Source organism: Heptranchias perlo, chromosome 2, assembly GCF_035084215.1.
Source record: "Heptranchias perlo isolate sHepPer1 chromosome 2, sHepPer1.hap1, whole genome shotgun sequence".
In the NCBI taxonomy this organism is placed as follows: domain Eukaryota; kingdom Metazoa; phylum Chordata; class Chondrichthyes; order Hexanchiformes; family Hexanchidae; genus Heptranchias; species Heptranchias perlo.
The window spans coordinates 28,065,413-28,090,088 of record NC_090326.1 but is presented as its reverse complement, the minus strand read 5'-3'; the positions used below and the strand labels follow the sequence as shown (position 1 = coordinate 28,090,088).

Here is a 24,676-nt window from a genome sequence, read left to right as displayed (position 1 = left end):
AACCAAGAAGATAGATGAGGGCTGTGCAGTAGACGTGGTCCACATGGACTTTAGCAAAGCCTTTGACAAGGTACCGCATGGTAGGTTGTTACATAAGGTTAAATCTCACGGGATCCAAGGTGAGGTAGCCAATTGGATACAAAATTGGATTGACGACAGAAGACAGAGGGTGGTTGTAGAGGGTTGTTTTTCAAACTGGAGGCCTGTGACCAGCGGTGTGCCTCAGGGATCGGTGCTGGGTCCGCTGTTATTTGTTATTTATATTAATGATTTGGATGAGAATTTAGGAGGCATGGTTAGTAAGTTTGCAGATGACACCAAGATTGGTGGCATTATGGACAGTGAAGAAGGTTATCTAGGATTGCAACAGGATCTTGATAAATTGGGCCAGTGGGCCGATGAATGGCAGATGGAGTTTAATTTAGATAAATGTGAGGTGATGCATTTTGGTAGATCGAATCGGGCCAGGACCTACTCCGTTAATGGTAGGGCGTTGGGGAGAGTTATAGAACAAAGAGATCTGCGAGTACAGGTTCATAGCTCCTTGAAAGTGGAGTCACAGGTGGTGAAGAAGGCATTCGGCATGCTTGGTTTCATTGGTCAGAACATTGAATACAGGAGTTGGGATGTCTTGTTGAAGTTGTACAAGACATTAGTAAGGCCACACTTGGAATACTGTGTACAGTTCTGGTCACCCTATTATAGAAAGGATATTATTAAACTAGAAAGAGTGCGGAAAGGATTTACTAGGATGCTACCGGGACTTGATAGTTTGACTTTTCGGGAGAGGTTAGATAGACTGGGACTTTTTTCCCTGGAGAGTAGGAGGTTAAGGGGTGATCTTATAGAAGTCTATAAAATAATGAGGGGCATAGATAAGGTAGATAGTCAAAATCTTTTCCCAAAGGTAGGGGAGTCTATAACGAGGGGGCATAGATTTAAGGTGAGAGGGGAGAGATACAAAAGGATCCAGAGGGGCAATTTTTTCACTCAAAGGGTGGTGATTGTCTGGAACGAGCTGCCAGAGGCAGTAGTAGAGGCGGGTACAATTTTGTCTTTTAAAAAGCATTTGGACAGTTACATGGGTAAGATGGGTATAGAGGGATATGGGCCAAGTGCAGGCAATTGGGTCTAGCTTAGTGGTTTAAACTGGGCGACATGGACATGTTGGGCTGAAGGGCCTGTTTCCATGTTGTAACTTCTATGATTCTATGATTCTTCTGATTGCTACTTAATGGCATCCGTGTTCATGTGGATGTTGTGCTGAATAGCTGTTAACAGTTACTGTCTCGGTTTACATATGAAAAATGGCGATTTGGCTGAGGCGCTGGAGTCTACCACACCCATGGAACTGTACAACATGAATGACTGATTTCAGTGACAAAATTGAGGGAGAGAGGGAGGGATGGATGAATTGCATTAATGTCCATGCTGTGATGACATGTTGCAGTAGAGGTGTGATGATGTACTGACCACAATAGTTGGAGTACTTAGTGTATTCATTACAAGTGACTTGTTTGGCTTCCCTGTAGTGTGTTGTATTGATTGAGCTGGACTATGAACATCTGGAATTGAGAACCAAATCAATGTCTGGCTGCAATAGCACAGATTTGAGCATGAGAGAGAGATGAATGAGTTTGAGTGCAACAAGTTACAACATTGTGGAATTGCTTTGGTTTCCATGAATGTGTAACCTCCTGAATCTCCCAAGGAAATATCCTTTGTCCCCTCCTCTTCATTATGTACATGCTGCTCCTTGGTGATATCACCCTCAGAGATGAGGGTCAGCTTTCAATATATGGTAGCGACACCTCTCTAGCACCCTTCCACAATCTCTGTTGCCAGACTGTTTGTCCGATATCTGCACTGGGTTGAGCCACAGTTACCACCAGTGAAACACTGGGAAGACCAAAACCATTGTCTTCGGTCACTGTCACAAATTCCATACGCTCTCCAATTACTCAACTCAAACTGATGCTCCTGTTTAAATTCCTGCATGACCCTCTCCCTACCTCTGTAACCTGCTCCAGCCCTACAACCCTCTTCCTTCCCCCTCCTCCCCGAACATATTGTCCCTCTGGCTCTGGCATCTTGTGCATCTCTCCTCCCTTTGCCCCAACATTGGTGGCCGTGCTTTCAGGCACCGAGACCCGACACTCTGGAATTTCCTTTCTGAATCTTTCTGCTTCTCCTTCTCCCTCTCCCCCTTTAAGACCCTCCCTAAGACCCACCTCTTTGACCAAGTTTTTGGTTATCTCTCCGAATCTCTCCTCCTTTGGTGTTCATTCTTTTTGATTGTGCCTCTGTAAAACGCTTTGGGACATTTTTCTATTTTAAAAATGCTATTATAACTGTACGTTGTTCTGATATTTCTTCAATGAGTGTGCTTGATGTTATGAGGTACATCAAGATCGATTGAGTTTTGAAAGCATCATTGAAGGCTAGTGAGCTTTATTTCTGTAGCATTGTTCTCACTGAGTTGCTGTTCAGATTTATTGGATACAGTAATCGTATAATGTGATTGGATCATTCTGACTGAAATTTGTGTCATTTGGAGTCTGGTGTTTGTGGGGGAAGCTGGACTGGACCTGTAAAAGAGCTGTTCGCAATCTTGGACTTCTGGACAGTGATGGAGTGGGGGGCATGAATTTGAAGTATTTAAAGTAAATAAAAATGTGATTTAACATGATGGCCTGGGTTTTGATTACCTCTTTCCATGGTTGGATGAGCATCTTGATATTTTTAATGGGACTCGTTGTTGCTTTGATTTGATATTCCAGAAATCAGACGAGTGTATTAATATTTTATTAAATTAACGTGGTCCAGTTAAGAACATAAGTAGGAGCAGGAGTCGGCCATATGGCGCCACGAACCTGCTCCGCCATTTAGTATGATCATGGCTGATCTTCTACCTCAACTCCACTTTCCCGCCCTATCCCCATATCCCTTGATTCCCTTAGTGTCCGAAAATCTCTCCAGGTTTCCGTAGTTTAGTGGTTATCACATTCGTCTTACATGGTTTGATCCCGGGCGGGAACATTGTTTGGGAACTTGCTCCAGATGATCCTCCAGGGGTAAACTTGTTCTGTGTAAAGGGATGATCGTTGTTCATTCCTGTCGAATTTAGCAAAGGCTGCACCAGATACCTGGTGCCGCAACATTTTCCGGCACAGACACGATGGGCCAAATGGCCTCCTTCTGTGTTTTTCTATGATTTGGAGATGCCGGTGATGGACTGGGGTGGACAAACGTAAGGAGTCTTACAACACCAGGTTATAGTCCAACAGCTTTATTTGAAATCACAAGCTTTCGCAGCTTTCCTCCTTTGTCAGGTGAGTGTAGGATTCCATAAAGGCACAGCATATATAGTCAGAGAACAATGCCTGGTGATTACAGATAATCTTTCCAACTGCCCGTTATCACACCTCGGCAGAGATATAATCAAAGCAATCAAAGGAGTGGATGGTGTTCAGACAGAGAAACATTACATCCCAGACTACTGAATACACAAGCGGTCATAACACAAAGACAGAGAAAGAGAGAGAGAGACCCGAAAGGCAGAGAAAGAGAGAGAATGACCAGTTGTATTAAAAACAGATAACTTTTTTTTGCTGGTGGGGTTACATGTCGCGTGACATGAACCCAAGATATCGGTTGAGGCCGTCCTCATGGGTGCGGAACTTGGCTATCAATTTCTGCTCGACGATTTTGCGTTGTCGTGTGTCTCGAAGGCCGCCTTGGAGAACGCTTACCCGAAGATCAGAGGCTGAATGTCCTTGACTGCTGAAGTGTTCCCCGACTGGGAGGGAACCCTTCTGTCTAGCGATTGTTGCGCGGTGTCCGTTCATCCGTTGTCGCAGTGTCTGCATGGTCTAGACGATGTACCATGCTCCGGGGCATCCTTTCCTGCAACGTATGAGGTAGACAACGTTGGCCGAGTCACAGGAGTATGAACCATGTACCTGGTGGGTGGTGTCCTCTCGTGTGATGGTGGTATCCGTGTCGATGATCTGGCATGTCTTGCAGAGGTTGCCGTGGCAGGGTTGTGTGGTGTCTTGGACGCTGTTCTCCTGAAAGTTGGGTAATTTGCTGCGAACGATGGTCTGTTTGAGGTTAGGTGGCTGTTTGAAGGCAAGTAGTGGAGGCATGGGGATGGCCTTCGCGAGGTGTTCGTCGTCGGGGATGGCCTTGGTGAGGTGTTCGTCGTCATCGATGACATGTTGAAGGTTGAGAAGAACATGGCGTAATTTCTGTGCTCCGGCGAAGTACTGGACGACGAAGGGTACTCTGTTGGTTGCGTCCCGTGTTTGTCTTCTGAGGAGATCTATGCGATTTTTCGCTATGGCCCGTCGGAACTTTCGATCGACGAGTCCAGTGTCATATCCCGTTCTTACGAGGGTGTCTTTCAGCGTCTGTAGGTGTCCATCACGTTCCTTCTCGTCTGAGCAGATCCTGTGTATTCGCAGGGCCTGTCCATAGGGGATGGCCTCTTTGACATGGTTAGGGTGGAAGCTGGAAAAGTGGAGCATCGTGAGGTTGCCCGAGTGCTTGTGGTGGAGTGAGGTGCTGAGGTGCCCGTCTTTGATGGAGATTCGTGTGTCCAAGAATGAAACCGATTCTGAGGAGTAGTCCATGGTGAGTTTGATGGTGGGATGGAACTTGTTGATGTTATCGTGTAGTCTCTTCAGTGATTCTTCGCCGTGGGTCCATAGGAAGAAATTGTCATCGATGACGACGAACACCTCGCGTCGGCCCATCCCCATGCCTCCACTACAGCCACCTAACCTCAAACAGACCATCGTTCGCAGCAAATTACCCAGCTTTCAGGAGAACAGGGTCCACGACATCACACAACCCTGCCACGGCAACCTCTGCAAGACATGCCAGATCATCGACACAGATACCACCATCACACGAGAGGACACCACCCACCAGGTACATGGTTCATACTCCTGTTACCCGGCCAACGTTGTCTACCTCATACGTTGCAGGAAAGGATGCCCCGGAGCATGGTACATCGGCGAGACCATGCAGACACTGCGACAACGGATGAACGGACCCCGCACAACAATTGCCAGACAGAAGGGTTCCCTCCCAGTCGGGGAACACTTCAGCAGTCAAGGACATTCAGCCCCCGATCTTCGGGTAAGCGTTCTCCAAGGTGGCCTTCGAGACACACGACAACGCAAAATCGTCGAGCAGAAATTGATAGCCAAGTTCCCCACCCATGAGGACGGCCTCAACAGGGATCTTGGGTTCACGACACGCTACATGTAACCCCACCAGCAAAAAAAAGTTATCTGTTTTTAATACAACTGGTCATTCTCTCTCTTTCTCTGCCTTTCGGGTCTCTCTCTCTCTCTCTCTCTCTCTCTCTCTCTCTCTCTGTCTCTCTGTCTTTGTTATGACCGCTTGTGTATTCAGTAGTCTGGGATGTAATGTTTCTCTGTCTGAACACCATCCACTCCTTTGATTGCTTTGATTATATCTCTGCCGAGGTGTAATAACGGGCAGTTGGAAAGGTTATCTGTAATCACCAGGCATTGTTCTCTGACTATATATGCTGTGCCTTTATGGAATCCTACACTCACCTGACGAAGGAGGAAAGCTGCGAAAGCTTGTGATTTCAAATAAAGCTGTTGGACTATAACCTGGTGTTGTAAGACTCCTTACATTTGTTTTTCTGTGTTTCTATCTCTTTCTCAAATTGTAATTAAGTTGTTGAGTAGTGTTAAAAACAAAAAAATAAACCTTTTCTGCCTAACAAGCCAAACAAAAGCTTGAAAACTTTGGTTTGCAGCCATTAGTTTTGCAGTTAGATTGACTAAAACTAGTACATTTTTCAATAAAAGTTGTGGATTTCTGAATGTTTTGCTTGGACCGGGTTTCAAAGTCGCTATAGTAAACTGTTAGGTACTGTGAATGCTTGATTAATGGATAATGATAAATGCTTTGCAGGAACCTAAAGTAATAAATAGATTTGAGGAGAAGAGTAGTCTTTAGATTTTTAAGGCATGGTTTGCTTCCTATGTTGAACCCATTACTATCTCCGATTAAGGATTTATATATATTTGCATTTATGTCCTATGTGGAGTGGAAGAATTCATATGCTTTTGTCATAGTCAGTTAACTGATCTATGCCCCTTGAATAACTGTGTTAGTTGGGCTGAGAGCTGCCAATCTGACCCATAGCCAAGTTGAACCTACTGACCCACTCATCCTGATTTTTTTTGCCCTGGCTAGTGCTGTCTTTTAACTTATTGGGTTATTCTTGAGACTCAAAAATGTAGTGGATAATGTGCTTCTTCCCTAAAAATAAGTAAATGAAAGCTTCTGAATTAGATTCTTTTGTTCATCTTTGTGTATGTAAATGCTGCAAAGTAGAAATACTTTGTAATGGGAATTTGATTTTAACGTGAATTTGATTTTATTTCAAAATTTTAGATATTTGCTGCCCCATAGTTTGCCTTCATAAACCAGTGAATTGGAAAATGACCATGTGCAATTAAGCTGAAGTTGTCGTTTTGATATTTGCATGTCGATAGACAAAATAAATTATTTATCTTTTATTACTTTTGGCTTCATATTACAAAAACACAAAATTGAAGAACATAATTACATTTCCTCTGTGTAATGGAATGAAAACGATGTGAAATTGGTTACATAGTAATTGATTTTTTTTCTTGGCATTCCTTGTAAAGCTCCTATAGAAGGGATTGCAGCTTCGTTATGTGAGAACTTTGGAGATTAAAGTTCCTTGTCTGAAATGAATATCTGCAAGGATTGTTATGGCTTTTTGAATCTTGTTAATTTTTGGAATTGAAAAGTAGAAATCCTTACCACAGTTGGACTTTGGGATGCCAGTGGCAGTTTCATAGTGATCTATGATTTATGGAGGATCGTTCCCAGTAGATCTCTTCATTAGCTTATTATTAGTGCATCCTTTTTTTTAGCAACTGCATTATGTTTGCAAAGTATCTTTTTTAACCTAGTGTCATCATACCGTATTCACTTCTGTTTTCCGACAAGTTAAAACTTCTGTTTCTTTGAGTTTATATTTTACTGTTATATTTGACTTACCTACAGGTTTGTTTGAAATTGAGTTCCATTTGCAGATTTTCATATTGCTAAAAGTTGCAGATTTCATCATGTTTTGCCTATTTTTATTTTACTTAATAGAAACTTAGAAGTGTTGATAAGACATCAAATTAAGAATATAAGAAAAATCATCAGGGTCCAAAGTTCATCCCTCTTGTACATAACTCTCGTAACATGATGTTGATTTAATTCTCATCCTTCACCCTCTATAAACTTGAGCTCTTCCAAAACTCTGCTGCCTGAATGCTATCCCATACCAAGTCCCGCTCACCCACCAGCCCTGTGCTTGCTGACCTTCATTGGCTGCTGGTCCCCAACACCTCAAATTTAAAATTTTCATCCTTGTGTTTAAATCCATTCACGGCTTTGCACCTCCCAATCTCGGTAACCTCCTCCAGCCCTATAACTCCCCCTTCCCCAACTCTCCGTTCCTCTGACTGGCCTCTTGTGCGCCTGCCCCCCTGCGCCCTTCGCCGGACCATTGGCAACCATGCCTTCAATTGCCTAGACCCCATGCTCTATAATCCCCCCCCCCTTAAGCCCTCAATCTTTCCACCCCATCCCCTCATCCCTTAAGACCCAACTTAAAAAAAAACCCACCTCAAAAATCCCACCTCTTTGACCAAGCTTTTCATCCCATCCAATAGTTCTTTCTTTGGCTTAGTGTTCATTTTTCCTTATGTCTCTATGAAGTGTCTTGGGATTTTTTTTCTACGTTAAAGATGCTATATAAATGCAAGTTGCTGTTGTTACCTTGAATAACCCCATTGTTTTTCCCCTCCACTTTGCTTGGTAGGTTATTTCAAACATTTATCACTCTTCAAAGAAAAAGGTTTTCCTGGTATCTGGGATAAATTTACTCCATGAATTTCCTTTTTGTATTCTCTGGCCCTAATTTCATCATGTGTTTTAAATTAATAATATGGATTTATCTAAACTTTAAGGCTTGTTTCATCTTTGCTCATATCTCATTGGTTTTATTCTAAGGGATCAGTCTTGTTGCTCTTGTTAATGTACTTTCTGAAACAATCTTTGTGGCATGATGACCATAACTGAATATGATAGAAAACAGAAATGTTGCAACATTCTAGTTTATAATCAAGTGGCCAAAAGAAAGAATTAGTTCTACATTACATGGTGCTTTTGGTGGGGAAGTTTTTTATCCAGCTATTTCAGCATCCTGCAAATCCGTACCGTTACTCAGCTGTAGCCTCGGGTGTGAATTTTTCAATATTTTACTTCATGAGCATTGCACAATCAATTATGTTAATTAACCTGCGAATTAAAGGCTTGAATAATTAAATTCTGTGTGTAATTGTGAGTCTGTTCTTTGGAATCTATGATGGTTCATTGTGCTTGCTGCTCACTGCAGCTTATGTCAGGACTATCAATTGCACAACACACGTGTTGTGATTTGGTTTCAAAAGAAGGCGTTAAAAATTGGAAGTATCACTATATTTTGTACAATTGTAAACAATTTTACAACACCAAGTTATAGTCCAGCAATTTTATTTTAAATTCACAAGCTTTCGGAGATTTTCTCCTTCCTCAGGCAAATGTTTCAAGATCTCCTTGAAGCCTACGCATTTATACATATTGAACAATAATAAATGGTGTTTACAGACTGCCCCTGCAACTGCCCGTTGCCAAGGCAATCACCGTGTTCAGACAGAGAGGTGTTACCTGCAGAACCTCCGAATACACATTCAATAAAAAAACAAACAGGGAAAAAAAAACAGAGAAAAAAAAACACAGAGAGAGGCAGAAACATCCGGAAGGCAGAGAGAGCCAGCAAATGACCCATTATATTAAAAACAGATAACATTTGTTCGCTGGTGGGGTAACGTGTAGCGTGACATGAACCCAAGATCCCGGTTGAGGCCGTCCTCATGGGTGCGGAACTTGGCTATCAATTTCTGCTCGACGATTTTGCGTTGTCGTGTGTCTCGAAGGCCGCCTTGGAGTACGCTTACCCGAAGGTCGGTGGATGAATGTCCATGACTGCTGAAGTGTTCCCCGACTGGGAGGGAACCCTCCTGTTTGGCGATTGTTGCGCGGTGTCCGTTCATCCGTTGTCGCAGCGTCTGCATGGTCTCGCCAATGTACCATGCTCTGGGGCATCCTTTCCTGCAACGTATGAGGTAGACAACGTTGGCTGAGTCACAGGAGTATGAACCATGCACCTGGTGGGTGGTGTCATCTCGTGTGATGGTGGTATCTGTGTCGATGATCTGGCATGTCTTGCAGAGGTTACCGTGGCAGGGTTGTGTGGCGTCGTGGACGCTGTTCTCTTGAAAGCTAGGTAGTTTGCTGCGAACGATGGTCTGTTTGAGGTTGGGTGGCTGTTTAAAGGCGAGTAGTGGAGGTGTGGGGATGGCCATAGCGAGGTGTTTGTCCTCATTGATGACATGTTGAAGGCTGCGGAGAACATGGCGTAGTTTCTCCGCTCCGGGGAAGTACTGGACGACAAAGGGTACTCTGTTGGTTGCGTCCCGTGTTAGTCTCCTGAGGAGGTCTATGCGATTTTTTGCTGTGGCCCGTCGGAACTGTCGATCGATGAGTCGAGCGTCATATCCCGTTCTTACTAGGGCGTCTTTCAGCGTCTGTAGGTGTCCATCGCGTTCCTCCTCGTCTGAGCAGACCCTGTGTATTCGCAGGGCCTGTCCATAGGGGATGGCCTCTTTGACGTGGTTAGGGTGGAAGCTGGAAAAGTGGAGCATCGTGAGGTTGTCCGTGGGCTTGCGGTAGAGTGAGGTGCTGAGGTGCCCGTCTTTGATGGAGATTCGTGTGTCCAAGAAAGAAACTGATTCTGAGGAGTAGTCCATGGTGAGCTTGATGGTGGGATGGAACTTGTTGATGTTATCGTGTAGTCTCTTTAGTGATTCCTTGCCGTGGGTCCATAGAAAGAAAATGTCGTCGATGTATCTGGTGTATAGTGTTGGTTGGAGGTCTTGTGCAGTGAAGAAGTCCTGCTCGAACTTGTGCATGAAAATGTTGGCGTATTGGGGTGCGAATTTGGTCCCCATGGCTGTTCCGTGTGTTTGGGTAAAGAACTGGTTATCGAAGGTGAAGACATTGTGATCCAGGATGAAGCGGATGAGTTGTAGGATGGCTTCCGGAGATTGGCTGTTGTTGGTGTTGAGTATTGATGCTGTCGCAGCGATGCCGTCATCGTGGGGGATACTGGTGTATAGTGCTGAGACGTCCATCGTGGTGAGAAGTGTTCCTGGTTCAACTGGTCCGTGGGTACTGAGTTTTTGTAGGAAGTCTGTAGTGTCACGACAGAAAGTCTGTAGTGTCACGACAGCCCACGGACAACCTCACGATGCTCCACTTTTCCAGCTTCCACCCTAACCACGTCAAAGAGGCCATCCCCTATGGACAGGCCCTGCGAATACACAGGGTCTGCTCAGACGAGGAGGAACGCGATGGACACCTACAGACGCTGAAAGACGCCCTAGTAAGAACGGGATATGACGCTCGACTCATCGATCGACAGTTCCGACGGGCCACAGCAAAAAATCGCATAGACCTCCTCAGGAGACTAACACGGGACGCAACCAACAGAGTACCCTTTGTCGTCCAGTACTTCCCCGGAGCGGAGAAACTACGCCATGTTCTCCGCAGCCTTCAACATGTCATCAATGAGGACAAACACCTCGCTATGGCCATCCCCACACCTCCACTACTCGCCTTTAAACAGCCACCCAACCTCAAACAGACCATCGTTCGCAGCAAACTACCTAGCTTTCAAGAGAACAGCGTCCACGACGCCACACAACCCTGCCACGGTAACCTCTGCAAGACATGCCAGATCATCGACACAGATACCACCATCACACGAGATGACACCACCCACCAGGTGCATGGTTCATACTCCTGTGACTCAGCCAACGTTGTCTACCTCATACGTTGCAGGAAAGGATGCCCCAGAGCATGGTACATTGGCGAGACCATGCAGACGCTGCGACAACGGATGAACGGACACCGCGCAACAATCGCCAAACAGGAGGGTTCCCTCCCAGTCGGGGAACACTTCAGCAGTCATGGACATTCATCCACCGACCTTCGGGTAAGCGTACTCCAAGGCGGCCTTCGAGACACACGACAACGCAAAATCGTCGAGCAGAAATTGATAGCCAAGTTCCGCACCCATGAGGACGGCCTCAACCGGGATCTTGGGTTCATGTCACGCTACACGTTACCCCACCAGCGAACAAATGTTATCTGTTTTTAATATAATGGGTCATTTGCTGGCTCTCTCTGCCTTCCGGATGTTTCTGCCTCTCTCTGTGTTTTTTTTTCTCTGTTTTTTTTTCCCTGTTTGTTTTTTTATTGAATGTGTATTCGGAGGTTCTGCAGGTAACACCTCTCTGTCTGAACACGGTGATTGCCTTGGCAACGGGCAGTTGCAGGGGCAGTCTGTAAACACCATTTATTATTGTTCAATATGTATAAATGCGTAGGCTTCAAGGAGATCTTGAAACATTTGCCTGAGGAAGGAGAAAATCTCCGAAAGCTTGTGAATTTAAAATAAAATTGCTGGACTATAACTTGGTGTTGTAAAATTGTTTACAATTGTCAACCCCAGTCCATCACCGGCATCTCCACATATATTTTGTACATACATGGGTTATCACATAAGGCTGTATATAAGTGACACCACAAGTCCTGGCCAGAATGGAGATGATTGGGTAACTCCCCCGTCAATCACGCCTGGAGACCGCACTGCTGTAAGTGACTGGGATTAACTTTATGCACATAATTTGTATTATGTAACTATCCTCCACTCACTGCATTTTGCTGGAGAAATAATCTTGCTTTTATCAGGAGACTTTGTTGTAGCTCCTGTCATTCTGTAGTTCCTAGAGACTGTTTAAATAGACTCTGTTTGCTGAGTAAATAGACTGTTTGCCGTAAGTTCGGCCCCGCCTCCAACTCATTGGCTGACACAGTGGTGTCAATACTCACTTTGATAATATAAAATGCCCATAAAGTTCGTTGTGCACTGCTGTCTTTGAGTGCACTACCCATTTTGAATGTTGAAGAAAACTCAACAAAACTTACAAACTCTTACAAAGTGAATCGTCACCATTTTGAAAACTTGGAGTTCCATATAAATTTGAATGAAATATTTTGAATGTGTCAAACCAGCACAGCTCATGTGATGCAGGTGTGAACATAAAGCAGTTATCCACCATTTCCCGACTGAAATCCGCCTTTTGATGCGCTTTAAAAGGCTATGAAAGGAAGTGGAGTAAGTAGCCTAGATTTTCCACTTTTGGTATTACCACCAGAATGGCTAATGGCAGGCTTTGGACAGATTGAAATAGATGTAGGCTGTTGACAGAAATTTTCCTCTGTCAACACATCAACATAACTTAAGATGTAGGTTTGGATGCATCGAAAAAGCGTGAGTGGTGGGAAAGGAAAAATGTGTAGGCCAAAAGTAAAGGGATGGAACACAAAAATTGTCCATGTAGTTGATAGTGAAGAGGATAGCTGTAGACTCCAAAAATATATCAATGGGTTGGTGGAGTGGGCAGAAAAGTGGCAAATGGAGTTCAACCCGGAGAAGTGTGAGGTAACGCACTTAGGGAGGGCAAACAGTAAAAGGGAATACGCAGTAAAGGGGAATATATTGAGAGGGGTAGAGGAAGTGAGAGACCTTGGAGTGCATGTGCACAGGTCCCTGAAGGTGGCAGTACAGGTAGATAAGGTTGTGAAGAAGGCATACGGAATGCTGTCCGTTATTAGCCGAGGTATAGAATACAAAAGCAGGGATGTAACGATGGAACTGTATAAAACGCTGGTAAGGCCACAGCTGGAGTATTGTGCGCAGTTCTGGTCACCACATTACGGGAATGACGTAATTGCTCTGGAGAGAGTGCAGAGAAGATTTACAAGAATGTTGCCAGGGTTTGAAAATTGGAGCTGCGAGGAGAGATTGGATAGGCTGGGGTTGTTTTCCTTGGAGCAGAGGAGGCTTAGGGGAGATTTGATTGAGGTGTACAAAATTATGAGGGGCCTAGATAGAGTAGACAGGAAGTACCTGTTTCTCATAGCAGAGAGTTCAAGAACTAGAGGACATAGATTTAAGCTGATTGGCGGAAGGATTAGAGGGGATATGAGGAAAAACTTTTTTACCCAGAGGATGGTGGGTGTGTGGAATTCGCTGCCCAAATTGGTGGTAGAGGCAGGGACCCTCAACTCTTTTATATATAAAAAAAGTACCTGGACCTGCACCTAAAGTGCTGTACGCTGCAGGGCTACAGACTGAGTGCTGGAAGGTGGGATTAGAATGGGCACCTGGCTGTTCTTACAGCCAGCGTGGACCCGATGGGCCGAATGGCCCCCTTCTGTGCTGTATCTTTTCTATAGTTCTATGGAATAATTTAGAGGGGAGAGTCACAATAGGATGTCAAAAATTCTGAAAGCTTCTAAAGAGCCTCAGAAGGCTTCTTAATTCTGGTAGCATTTGCCACGTCTGACTCAGTGAAGCTAAAGGCAACCAAGGTGCAGGTATCAGTCTGTAAACAATTGATGATCCCCCGTTTGACAGCTGGTGAGGTCGAAATGATGCTGAATAAAATCATTGTGAAGAGGGTTGCCCTCTGTGCTACTCCACATGACCATCCCCATAGGTCAGAATTGTAACATGCATGCAAGGAAATGTAGCAAAATTTCAGGCCGCAGCTAACTATTACTGTCACTGCACGTGTCAGCAGCTCTGTTACAAACTAGTGCCCAATCTCCAACCTCCCTTTCCTCTCCAAAGCTCTTGAACACGTTGTCGCCACCCAAATCCATGCCCATCTTTCCCGTGACTCCATGTTTGAATCCCTCCAATCAGGTTTCTGTCCCTGCCACAGTACTGAAATGGCCCTTATTACAGTCACAAATGACATCCTATGTGATTTTGACAATGGTAAACAATCAGTCCTCGTCCTTCTCGACCTGTCTGCAGCCTTTGACACGGGTGACCACACCATCCTCCTCCAGCACCTCTCCTCCGTCGTCCAACTGGATGGGACTGCGCTGGCCTGGTTCCGTTCTTATCTATCCAGTCGTTGCCAGGGAATCACCTGCAATGGCTTCTCTTCCCGCACTGTTACCTCTGGACATTGCTGCAGGAGTTCCTCAGGGCAGTGTCCTAGGCCCAACCATCTTCAGCTGCTTCATCAATGACCTTCCCTCCATCATAAAGTCAGAAATGGGGATGTTCGCTGATGATTGCACAGTGTTCAGTTCCATTCGCAACCCCTCAGATAATGAGACAGTCTGTGTCTGCATGCAGCAAGACCTGGACAACATCCAGGCTTGGGCTGATAAGTGGCAAGTAACATTCACGCCAGGCAATGACCGTCTCCAACAAGAGAGAGTCTAACCACCTCCCCATGACATTCAACGGCATTACCATCACCGAATCTCCCACCATCAACATCCTGAGGGTCACCATTGACCAGAAACTTAATTGGACCAGTCACATAAATACTGTGGCTACAAGAGCAGGTCAGAGGCTGGGTATTCTGTGGTGAGTGACTCACCTCCTGACTCCCCAAAGCCTTTGCATGATCTACAAAGTACAAGTCAGGAGTGTGACAGAATACTCTCCAATTGCCTGAATGAGTGCAGCTCCAACAACACCCAAGAAGCTCGACACCATCCAGGACAAAGCAGCCCTCTTGATTGGCACCCCATCCACCATCCTAAACATTCACTTCCTTCACCGCAGCTGCACTGTGGTTGCAGTGTGTACCACCCACAGGATGCACTGCAGCAACTCACCAAGGCTTCTTCGACAGCACCTCCCAAACCCACGACTTCTACCACCTAGAGGACAGGAGTAGCAGGCATGTGAGAACAATACCACCCACACGTTCCCCTCCAGGTCACACACCACCCCGACTTGGAACTATATCGCCGTTCCTTCATCGTTGCTGGGTCAAAATCCTGGAACTCACTTTCTAACAGCACTGTAGGAGAACCTTCACCACACGGACTGCAGCGGTTCAAGAAGGCTGCTCACCGCCACCTTCTCAAGGGCAATTAGGGATGGGCAATAAATGCTGGCCTTGCCAGTGACGCCCACATCCCATGAACGAATTTTTAAAAATCCCCCATGGATTTATTCTTGGCCCCCTCCAATTTCTCATCTACATGCTGCCCCTCAGCGACATCATCCGAAAACACATCATCAGATTCCACATGTACGCTGACAACACGCAGCTCTACCTCACAACCACTTCCCTCGACACCTCCACTGTCTCTCGTTTGTCACATTGCTTGTCTGACATCCAATACTGGATGAGTAAAAATTTCCTCCAACTAAATATTGGGAAAGCCGAAGCCATTGTCTTTGGTCCTCGCCACCGACTCCATCTCTCTCCCTGGCCACTGTCTGAGACTGAACCAGACCGTTCACAACCTTGGCGTCCGATTTGACCCTGCGATGAGCTTCTGACCACATATGCGCTCCATCAGCAAGACTGTCTACTTCCACCTCCATAACATCGCCCATCTCCACCCCTGCCTCGGCTTATCAGTTGCTGAAACCCTCATCCATGTCTTTGTTACCTCCGGACTGGACTATTCCAATGCTCTCCTGACTGGCCTACCATCTTCCACCTTCCAAAAATTTGAGCTCATCCAAAACTCTTCTGCCTGTATCCTAACTCGCACCAAGTCCTGTGCTCACTGACCTAAATTGGCTCCCGGTCTGGGAACGCCTCAATTTTAAAATTCTCATCCTTGTTTTCAAATCCCTCCATGGCCTCGCCTCGCCTCTTGCTATCTCTGTAATCTCCTCCAGCCCTTCAACCCTCCGAGATCTGAGTTCCTCCAATTCTTGCCTCTTGCGCATCCCCGATTTTAATCGCTCCACCATTGGCTGCCATGCCTTCAGCTGCCTAGGCCCTAAGCTCCGGAATTCCCTCCCTAAACTGCTCGGGCTCTCTACCCCTCTCTCCTTTAAGACGTTCCTTAAAACCTACCTCTTTGACCAAGCTTTTGGCCACCTATCCTAATACCTCCTTATGTGGCTCGGTGTCAAATTTTGTTTGATAACGTTCCTGTGAAGTGCCTTGGGACGTTTTACTACATTAAAGGTGCTATATAAATGCAAGTTGTTGTTGTTGTAGTGGCAGTATCATTGCAGCAGATGCCACAGCTCTGCATCTGCCTCTGCTATCCAAGATGTTGAGAAGACTGTTCCCCTCTCTCGTTTCTAGGTATATGTTCCATGACCTACCGAGATGGTTGGTGGCATCCTGATGGGTGTGGCCAATCAGGCTGCACTGGCTCTTGATCACCCTGGTTTGCCTTCATTCTTGCAGTATCATTGAATGCAGGACAATACTGTGTTTGGGATGCTTCTGAGAAAACATCCAACATCACTATTAGGCAGATATTCACATACCTTCGATGCTGATGACTAAATCAAAAGTTGGAAATAAACATAGCATCGATTGAGCTAAAAGGAAAAAAATGGAGATTGAAAATATAAAATGAAGAAACGAAGTGCTAGAAGTGCATAACTGGTCTGCATCTGAAAGAAAGAGGCAGGTCCTGCTGAGGTTTTAACCTGTGTTTCCTTTTCAGATGCTGATTGACTTGCTATGTAGTTATAACATTGTTCTGCTTGATTTTCCCTGCTCTTGAAAATTTTAGTCTACAGTTTTAAAATGAACTGATTACTAGGCAACTTGCCCAAAATGGGGCAGTCCAATTAAAAAACAGATTTGTATTTGTTTCAGTTGCTTCTGGTTTGGACCTGATGTCAGGCAGAGGGTCATTTCCCTGAATCCAATTACAGATGCACAGCCCTAAATTATCTTTTTTCAAAAAAAAACCTTAACAATGATATAGAATACAAATAACTGTTCAGTCCATGTCAAGTAACAAATGCTGCAGACCTATTATTTTTCTTCTCTCAAATTTTGTTTAGTATAGTGCTTCTTTGAACAAGCTGGGTGTGTTTTAAAAAAAAGTCAGTTATGCATCGAAGAACTTTTGACTACAGTTCAGTATTCATAAAAGCCATCATAACTGAGTTTGCAAATGCCAAACAAATAAACCCACAATGACGAACCCTCCAAAGAGTTATAATTGTGTGATATATAACCATAAGCTAATGTTTGAAAAGTTCCAATGCATATTACTGTTCCATGATATGTTAAGTGATAATTGAGTATGTTTAAAACTGAAAGAATGAGCACGAAATCATCAATTAGAAGTGACTGTTCTAGAACAGGTAAATGGAATTTTTAAAAAAAATAGTAAAAGGGGTAAAGAGGTGTGGCTGGTGTTTTAGTGTAATTAACTAAGACATTTCCTACATGTTTTCCATAAATAAGTGATAATTTTATATTTGCCTTTTCAAATTGAAATTTCTAGCAGAAGTAAAAGGAGTGTAATGTAGCCCATTTATTTCCATTTTGTTTGAAGGTCACTCTGTTAGACTACTGGGACAGAAAAAGGATAAGGGAAAACGGTTGGGGGGAGCTCGACTGGATTTGCCGAAGATAAGGAAAAACCCACTGATAGAAATAATTTCCATCAACACTGGGTAAGCTTCTGTAAAATATACTTATCAAATATTTAGCAGCACTTAAGGATGCAATTTTGTTTTCCAGTTCTCTGACACACCAGTTTGCAATGTGAAATACTCTGCTAAACTCTCACCGTCTCATAAAATGCACCATGGGGTTTTTGCCATTTGTGGGTTTTTGTTGAACTAAGATGGTTTAACAATTTTCAAGCACACAGAAACATGATATTTCAAGGTGCTTAAAGCTTTATACTTGTGTTCAAATTGTTATCTATTTTTATGATCCTCACTGTAGAATTGAACCAGCAACACACCTCAAGACTGAAAGCATTTATTGTAGAGCTATGACCATATCTGTAAAATCACTGCCTTTCTGCTTTGTTAATCAGCCTTTTGAAAGCCAAAATACTGCAGCAAACCTTTGCCACGTGTTTGTGTAAGTGGTGTAAAAGAGATGCTTGGAGTGTGGATGGCTTGACAAAAGACATTTCCCAATATGAACAGGTCAGGGTCAATGTACTGTGGAATCCAATTTGTCACTCTGGTGCCTCTGATTCTATTCTTTTTGATATATGATTTTTTGTGGTTGTATACGATGGTATTTGCATTTTTTCCTTTTGTTTTCCATTAATTCACATATCTTCTAATCACAGCGTGGAACAGAGCTTGGAATTGATATATATGCAGATACTTAAAAAGCTTCGCTATTTTTTTCCCTGTCCCATAATGGGCACGTTAGTGAGCAAAGAAGCTGTAAAATTTCCAAGTAGATAATTACTGGATGAGTGGATGATAGCTGATACATTTTTCTTTTATTGCTTAAGTGAATTCATTTTTTGAGTGAAATTTTGTGAGGAACAGCACAAAGATCGTGAGGCTACGTTAAGCCATTCTGTCCATGCATGGAACTGATAGTGTCTAAAAAAGTTATATTGCCAGGCAAGTATGATGTACTGCCCCTTTTTGAACTGTTTATTACATAGTTATTCTCATCTTATTATAGCTTATTTTACATTTTGGTCTTAACCATAAGAGAAAAGTTTGAGTTGCAGTCTTGAATGACATTATTTTTTTCCTTTCCTTGTCTTGGCTGGGAATGATCCCATCCCACATTGTTCAAGACTAATTTCTAACAATTGGGTCAAAATAATTGAGGAAGATAATGGGGTAATTGAGTAAGGAGAAAAAAGAGGTCGTGTATAACTAAAAATCACTGTTGTTTGAATGTCTATCATGACTTTTACATGATGTGGAGATGCCGGTGATGGACTGGGGTGGACAAATATAAGGGATCTTACAACACCAGGTTATAGTCCAACAGTTTTATGTGAAAATCACAAGCTTTCGGAGGCTTTTTCCTTAGTCAGGTGAATTGACGAAGGAGAAAGCCTCCGAAAGCTTGTGATTTTCAAATAAAACTGTTGGACTATAACCTGGTGTTGTAAGATCCCTTACATTTGACTTTTACAGTAAGAGGGTTTTCAAAGAAGAATTAATATCCTTAAGGACACAAATAGGGTTCAAGGTTGAAGATGAAGCAGTTAACATACCAAACAATTACATACTGGCAGTATTTACCAGAGAAAATACAAATATCATGCCAACCATCAACTAAACTTAAAAACTTAGATAGCACCAGCATAGACCCCCTAATCAGGCTTGAAGAGCTCAAAAACAAAACAAAGAATCCCCGGGGATACGATGGTCATCATGAGGGAGCCAGTGATTATAGGAGAGGTCCCACTGGATTGGAAACAAACCAGCATTGTACCCATTTTCAAGAAAGGTAATGAAACAAACGTAGGTGACTGTAGACTCGTTAGTCTTCAGTCAATTAGCAGCAAAATAATGGAATTGATCATTAGAAACAAAATTGGTGAGCACCTACGTGAAAATAGCCTAATAAATGGCAGCCAATATAGTTTGAAAAAGTGCATATCCTGCTTGACCAACCCCTTTGATTTTTCTGAGGAGATGAAATCTTAAGTGGGCAATGCAAAATCCTGTTCTATAGTGTACCTTGACTTCCAGAAAGAATTTGATAATGTTGCACATAATACAACACAAGCTTAAGGCAGTGAGTATTCTTAGTTGAACCTGGAGATGAATAAGGAATTGGCCGAGAGAGAGAGGAAGCAGCAGGCAGTGGGTAAGAGTGTGATGTCGGACTGGTACGATGTACTGAGTGGCTAGTCCCTGGATTTGGTACTGGAGCCCGCACTACAAAGGGGACCTAGATTCAGAAACTCAATTTGAGTTGGTCAAATTCACAGATAACACAAAAGTAGGCGAGGTTAGTAGATTATCATGAAGCAACTGAGGCAGTACAGAAGGACCTTGACAATATTTGCAAGTGGGCAGAACTATCCAGATCAAATTTCATATTAGATAAGCACAAGGTCTTACACATTGGAAGAAAAATTATGAATGTAATGAATGGTGTTGAAGTACCTCGGGGAGAGGCTGAAACAGATGTGGGATGATAGATCCTGCACTCACCACTTCCTATCATTGCAGGGCAGCAATTAACAAAGCAAACAGAATGCTGAGCTAAAATGCTAAATCAGTAGTGTTTACATCTGAAGCTATTATGCTGAAGTTTTCTCAGGATGCTCCTTGAATGTTATGTTCAATGCTAGTCATCGAGGCACAAGGGAAGCATTGAAAACTGGATGGAGCGCAGAGAAGAACCACTAGGAAGATCCCTAGTGACAGAGGACTGAGTTACGAGGAAAGGTTAGAAAAATTTGGACTCTTCAGCCTTGAAAGGAGGTGTTTAAGAGGATAACTAACAGAAGTATGTAAAATGCTAAATGGAATAGTAAAGATTAATAATGGATATTATTTCAAGATAATCCATGACTGCAGAACATAGTTGGAAACTTTAAAAAAAAAAGGCAAGGTAAGTACACAGCAAATGATTGATATCTGGAATGGTCTTCTGTATATGGTATTGGAAGCAAAAACTGGAAGCACTTAGGAGGCAGTTGAATGCTGTGATTGGGATGGGGAATTGTAGGTTCCTACAGAAGGATGAGCTAGATGGGCTGAATGGGTTTCCTCATCACTGCTTATCTTTGTGAAAAATTTAGCCCGTGTCGTTGCGAGAATTTGACCTAACACATACGGTAAATGGAAGAGTACTTTATTTACAGAAAGAAGACAACTACTTGATTTTTTTTTAATAGCTGAAATTTAGAATTTTGTGACCCAAATCTCAATCTTGGCAAACTGGTCACACAGTTAGTTGGCTTCAACTGTAATTTGTGAGTAAGTTCAGTTTCTGCTCTAGGTTTTGCTCTTTGTGGCTTGAAAGTGCAGATGAGAAAACATTACTGTGCAATTTGTGGTTTCTGACAATTACTGTTTGAAGGGAGTTTAATACATGGTTTGAATATCACTGTAAAAAGGAATTCTGCTTGAATTCACTTGACAAAGTTACACTGAGACCTTGTGGAGACGGTGCCAGAGGACTGGAGGATTGCAAGTGTCACCCCTGTTCAAAAAAGGGGATAGGGATTTCCAGGCCAGTCAGCCTAACTTCGGTGGTGGAGAAACTTTGAAGAGACAATAATCCGAGACAAAATTAATTGGCACTTGGAAAAGTATGGGCTAATAAATGAAAGTCAGCATAGATTTGTTAAAGGAAAATCGTGTTTGATTAACTTGACTGAGTTCTTTGAAGTAACTGAGAGGATTGATGAGGGTGGTGCGTTTGATGTGTATCTGGACTTTCAAAAGGTATTTGATAAAGTGCCACATAATAGACTTGTTAGCAAAATTAAAGCCCATGGGATTAAAAGGACAGTATCACCGTGGATACAAAATTGGCTAGGGGATAGAAAGCAGGGAGTAATGGTGAATGATTGTTTTTCAGACTGGAGGAAAGTATACAGTGGTGTTCCCCAGGGGTCAGTATTCGGACCACTGCTTTTTGATATGTTAATGACCTGGACTTGGGTATAGAAGGTATAATTTCAAAGTTTGCAGATGACACGCAAGTCAGAAATGTAGTAAACAATGTGAAGGATAGTAATAAACTTCGGGAGGACATAGGCAGACACATGGCAGATGAAATTTAACGCAGAGAAGTGTAAAGTGATACATTTTGGTAGGAAGAATGTGAATAGGCAATATAAACTAAATGGTACAATTTTAAAGGCAGTGCAGGAACAGAGAGACCTGGGGGAGTGCATACACAAATCTTTGAAGGTGGCTGGACAAGTTGAGGAGGCTGTTTTTAAAAAAAAAAAGCATATGGGATCCTGGGCTTTATTACCAGAGGCATAGAGTACAAAAGCAAGGAAGTTATGCAAAATCTTTATAAAACATTGGTTAGGCCTCAGCTGGAGTATTGTGTTCAATTCTGGGCATCACACTTTAGGAAGGATTTCAAGGCCTTAGAGAGGGAGCAGAAGAGATTTACTAGAATGGTACCAGGGATGAGAGACTTCAGTTATGTGGAGAGATTGGAGAAGCTGGGGTTGTTCGCCTAAGAATTGAGAAGATTAAGGGGAGATTTGATAGAGGTGTTCAAAATCATGAACGGTTTTGATGGAGCAAATAAGGAGAGACTGTTTCCAGTTGGTTACCAGAGGACACAGATTTAAGGTGATCGGCAAAAGAGTAAGAGACTACATGAGGAAACATTTTTTTACACAGCGAGTTGTAATGATCTGGAATGCACTGCTTGAAAGGATGGTGGAAGCAGATTCAATAGTAATTTTCAAAAAGAAATTGGATAAATAATTGAAGGGAAAAAATTCACAGGGCTATGGGGAAAGAGCAGGGGAGTGGTACTAATTGGACAGCTCTTTCAAAGTGCTGGCACAGGCGCTATCCACGGTGATACTGTCCCTTTAATCACATGAGCTTTAATTTTGCTAACAAGTCAACTATGTGGCACTTTATCAAATGCCTTTTGAAGATCCATATACACAATATCAACGACACTGCCCCCATCAACCCTTTCCACTACTTCATCAGTGTGTCCTGTTAGCAGTTTGGTAAAATACCTATTTGACTTAAGTACACTTTTTCAATACGAGTTATTTTTTGGGTACATCCTGGTTTATGCATGCCGTTTAATATCTTCTGTGATTGCACACAGATCTTCCATTGAGTTTACTACAGATTTGTGTTATCATGCAATCAAAATGTTGCTGCTTCTTCCCTCACCGCTCCATGGAACTGAATTTGGAAAAATAGCTGTTCCATCTGCATAGCAACAACTGATGAGTTTGCAAAATGCATAGATGAGATCATGTATGAAATCGCTGAACACAGTATTGACTCCACGAATGAAGAGGATCACGTAACTGAGGATCGATGATGATGCAAACAAGTTTACTTCATGACTAGAATAATTGTATTGAAGAACTTTGAGAGGTGACCTGATTGAGGTCTTTAAGATAATGAAAGGTTTGATAGAAGTAAATGTAGAAAAAATGTTTCCACTTGTGGGGGAGTCCAAAACTGGAGATCATAACTGGAAGATAGTCACTAAAATATCCAATGGGAAATTCAGGAGAAACTTCTTTACCCAAAGAGAGGTTAGAATGTGGAATGTGCCATCACAAGGAGTAGTTGAGGTAAATAGCATAGGTGCATTTAAGGGGAAGCTAGATAAGCACATAAAGGAGAAAGGAATAGAAGGATATGCTGATGGGGTTGAATGAAGAAGAGAGGGAGGAGGCTCGTGTGGAGCATAAATGCCAGCATAGACCAGTTGGGCCCAATGGCCCAATGTAACTTTATCTTGGTCCATTGTACATATGCAATTTGTGGACAAGTGTCTTTTAATAGAGACTGGAGGTATGAGTATAATTTTGGTCTGCATATTTTGTTGCAGAGCATGTGCAATAATATGATGAGGGACCATCAACAACAATAACTGCCCAACTTTTTTTTTCTTGGGATGTGGGCATTGCTGGCAAGGCTGGCATTTATTGCCCATCCCTAGTTGCCTTTGAGAAGGCGGTGGTGGGTCACCTTCTTGAACCGCTGCAGTCCGTGTGGTGAAGGTGCTCCCACAATGCTATTAGGGAGTTCCAGGATTTTGACCCAGCGGTGATGAAGGAATGATGATATATGTCTAAGTCAAGATAGTGGGGAACTTGGAGGTGATGGTGTTCCCATGCGCCTGCTGCTCTTGTCTTTCTAGGTGGTGGAGGTGGCGGGTTTGGGAGGTGCTGCCAAAGAAGCCTTGGCAAGTTGCTGCATTGCATCCTGTAGACAGTGCACACTGCCACCACAGTAAGCCAGTGGTGGAGGGAGTGGATGTTTAGGCTAGTGAATAAAGTGCTGATCAAGTAGGCTGCTTTGTCCTGGATGGTGTCGAACTTCTTGAGTGTTGTTGCAGCTGCACCCATCCAGGCAAGTGGAGGGTATTCCATCACATTCCTGACTCTGTGCCTTGTATGTGGTGGAGAGGCTTTGGAGAGTCATGAGGTGAGCCACTCACCATAGAATAACCAACATCTGACCTGCTCAAGGAGCCACAGCATTTATGTGTATGCTCAAGTTAGATTTCTGGTCAGTGGTGACCCCAAAGATGTTGATGGTTGGGGATTAGGTGAAGGTAATGCCATTGAATGTCAAGGGTAGGTGGTTAAGATCTCTATTGTTGGAGCTAGTCATTGCCTGGCACTTGTGTGGTGCAAACATTACATGCCACTTATCAGCCCAAGCCACGATGTTGTCTACATCTTGCTGCATGTGGACATGAATTGATTCATTTTCTGATGAATTATGAATAGAGCTGATCTATGATGTTACGGAGGTGGAAGTCGGCAGTCTTTATGATGGAGAGGATATGGGAGGGGAAGCACAGCTTAGGGTCAAATAGGATGCTCAGATTGCGAATTGTCTGGTTCAACCTGAGACAGTGGCCCGGGATACTTTAAGGTATACCAATGAAAGTAGAATGAGAACAGGCTCAAACCTTAAAAGAATTGGTGTGAGGAAGTTCTTCATTCAAATAATAATTAACACTGTGCCTTCAGCCGTCTACGCCTTAAACTGTAGAAT

At 43.4% G+C, this 24,676-nt stretch overlaps 1 protein-coding gene across 3 annotated transcripts in view; it reads left to right on the top strand.

Moving 5' to 3' along the window:
* Positions 1–24,676, top strand: part of cdkal1 (CDK5 regulatory subunit associated protein 1-like 1) — a 1,005,231-nt gene that overhangs the window by 319,801 nt on the left and 660,754 nt on the right. For all 3 annotated transcript variants that reach the window (XM_068001614.1, XM_068001608.1, XM_068001620.1), the window contains exon 7: positions 17,545–17,665. In XM_068001614.1, coding sequence (XP_067857715.1) covers positions 17,545–17,665 — 121 coding nt within the window. The remainder of the gene's footprint in view (positions 1–17,544; positions 17,666–24,676) is intronic.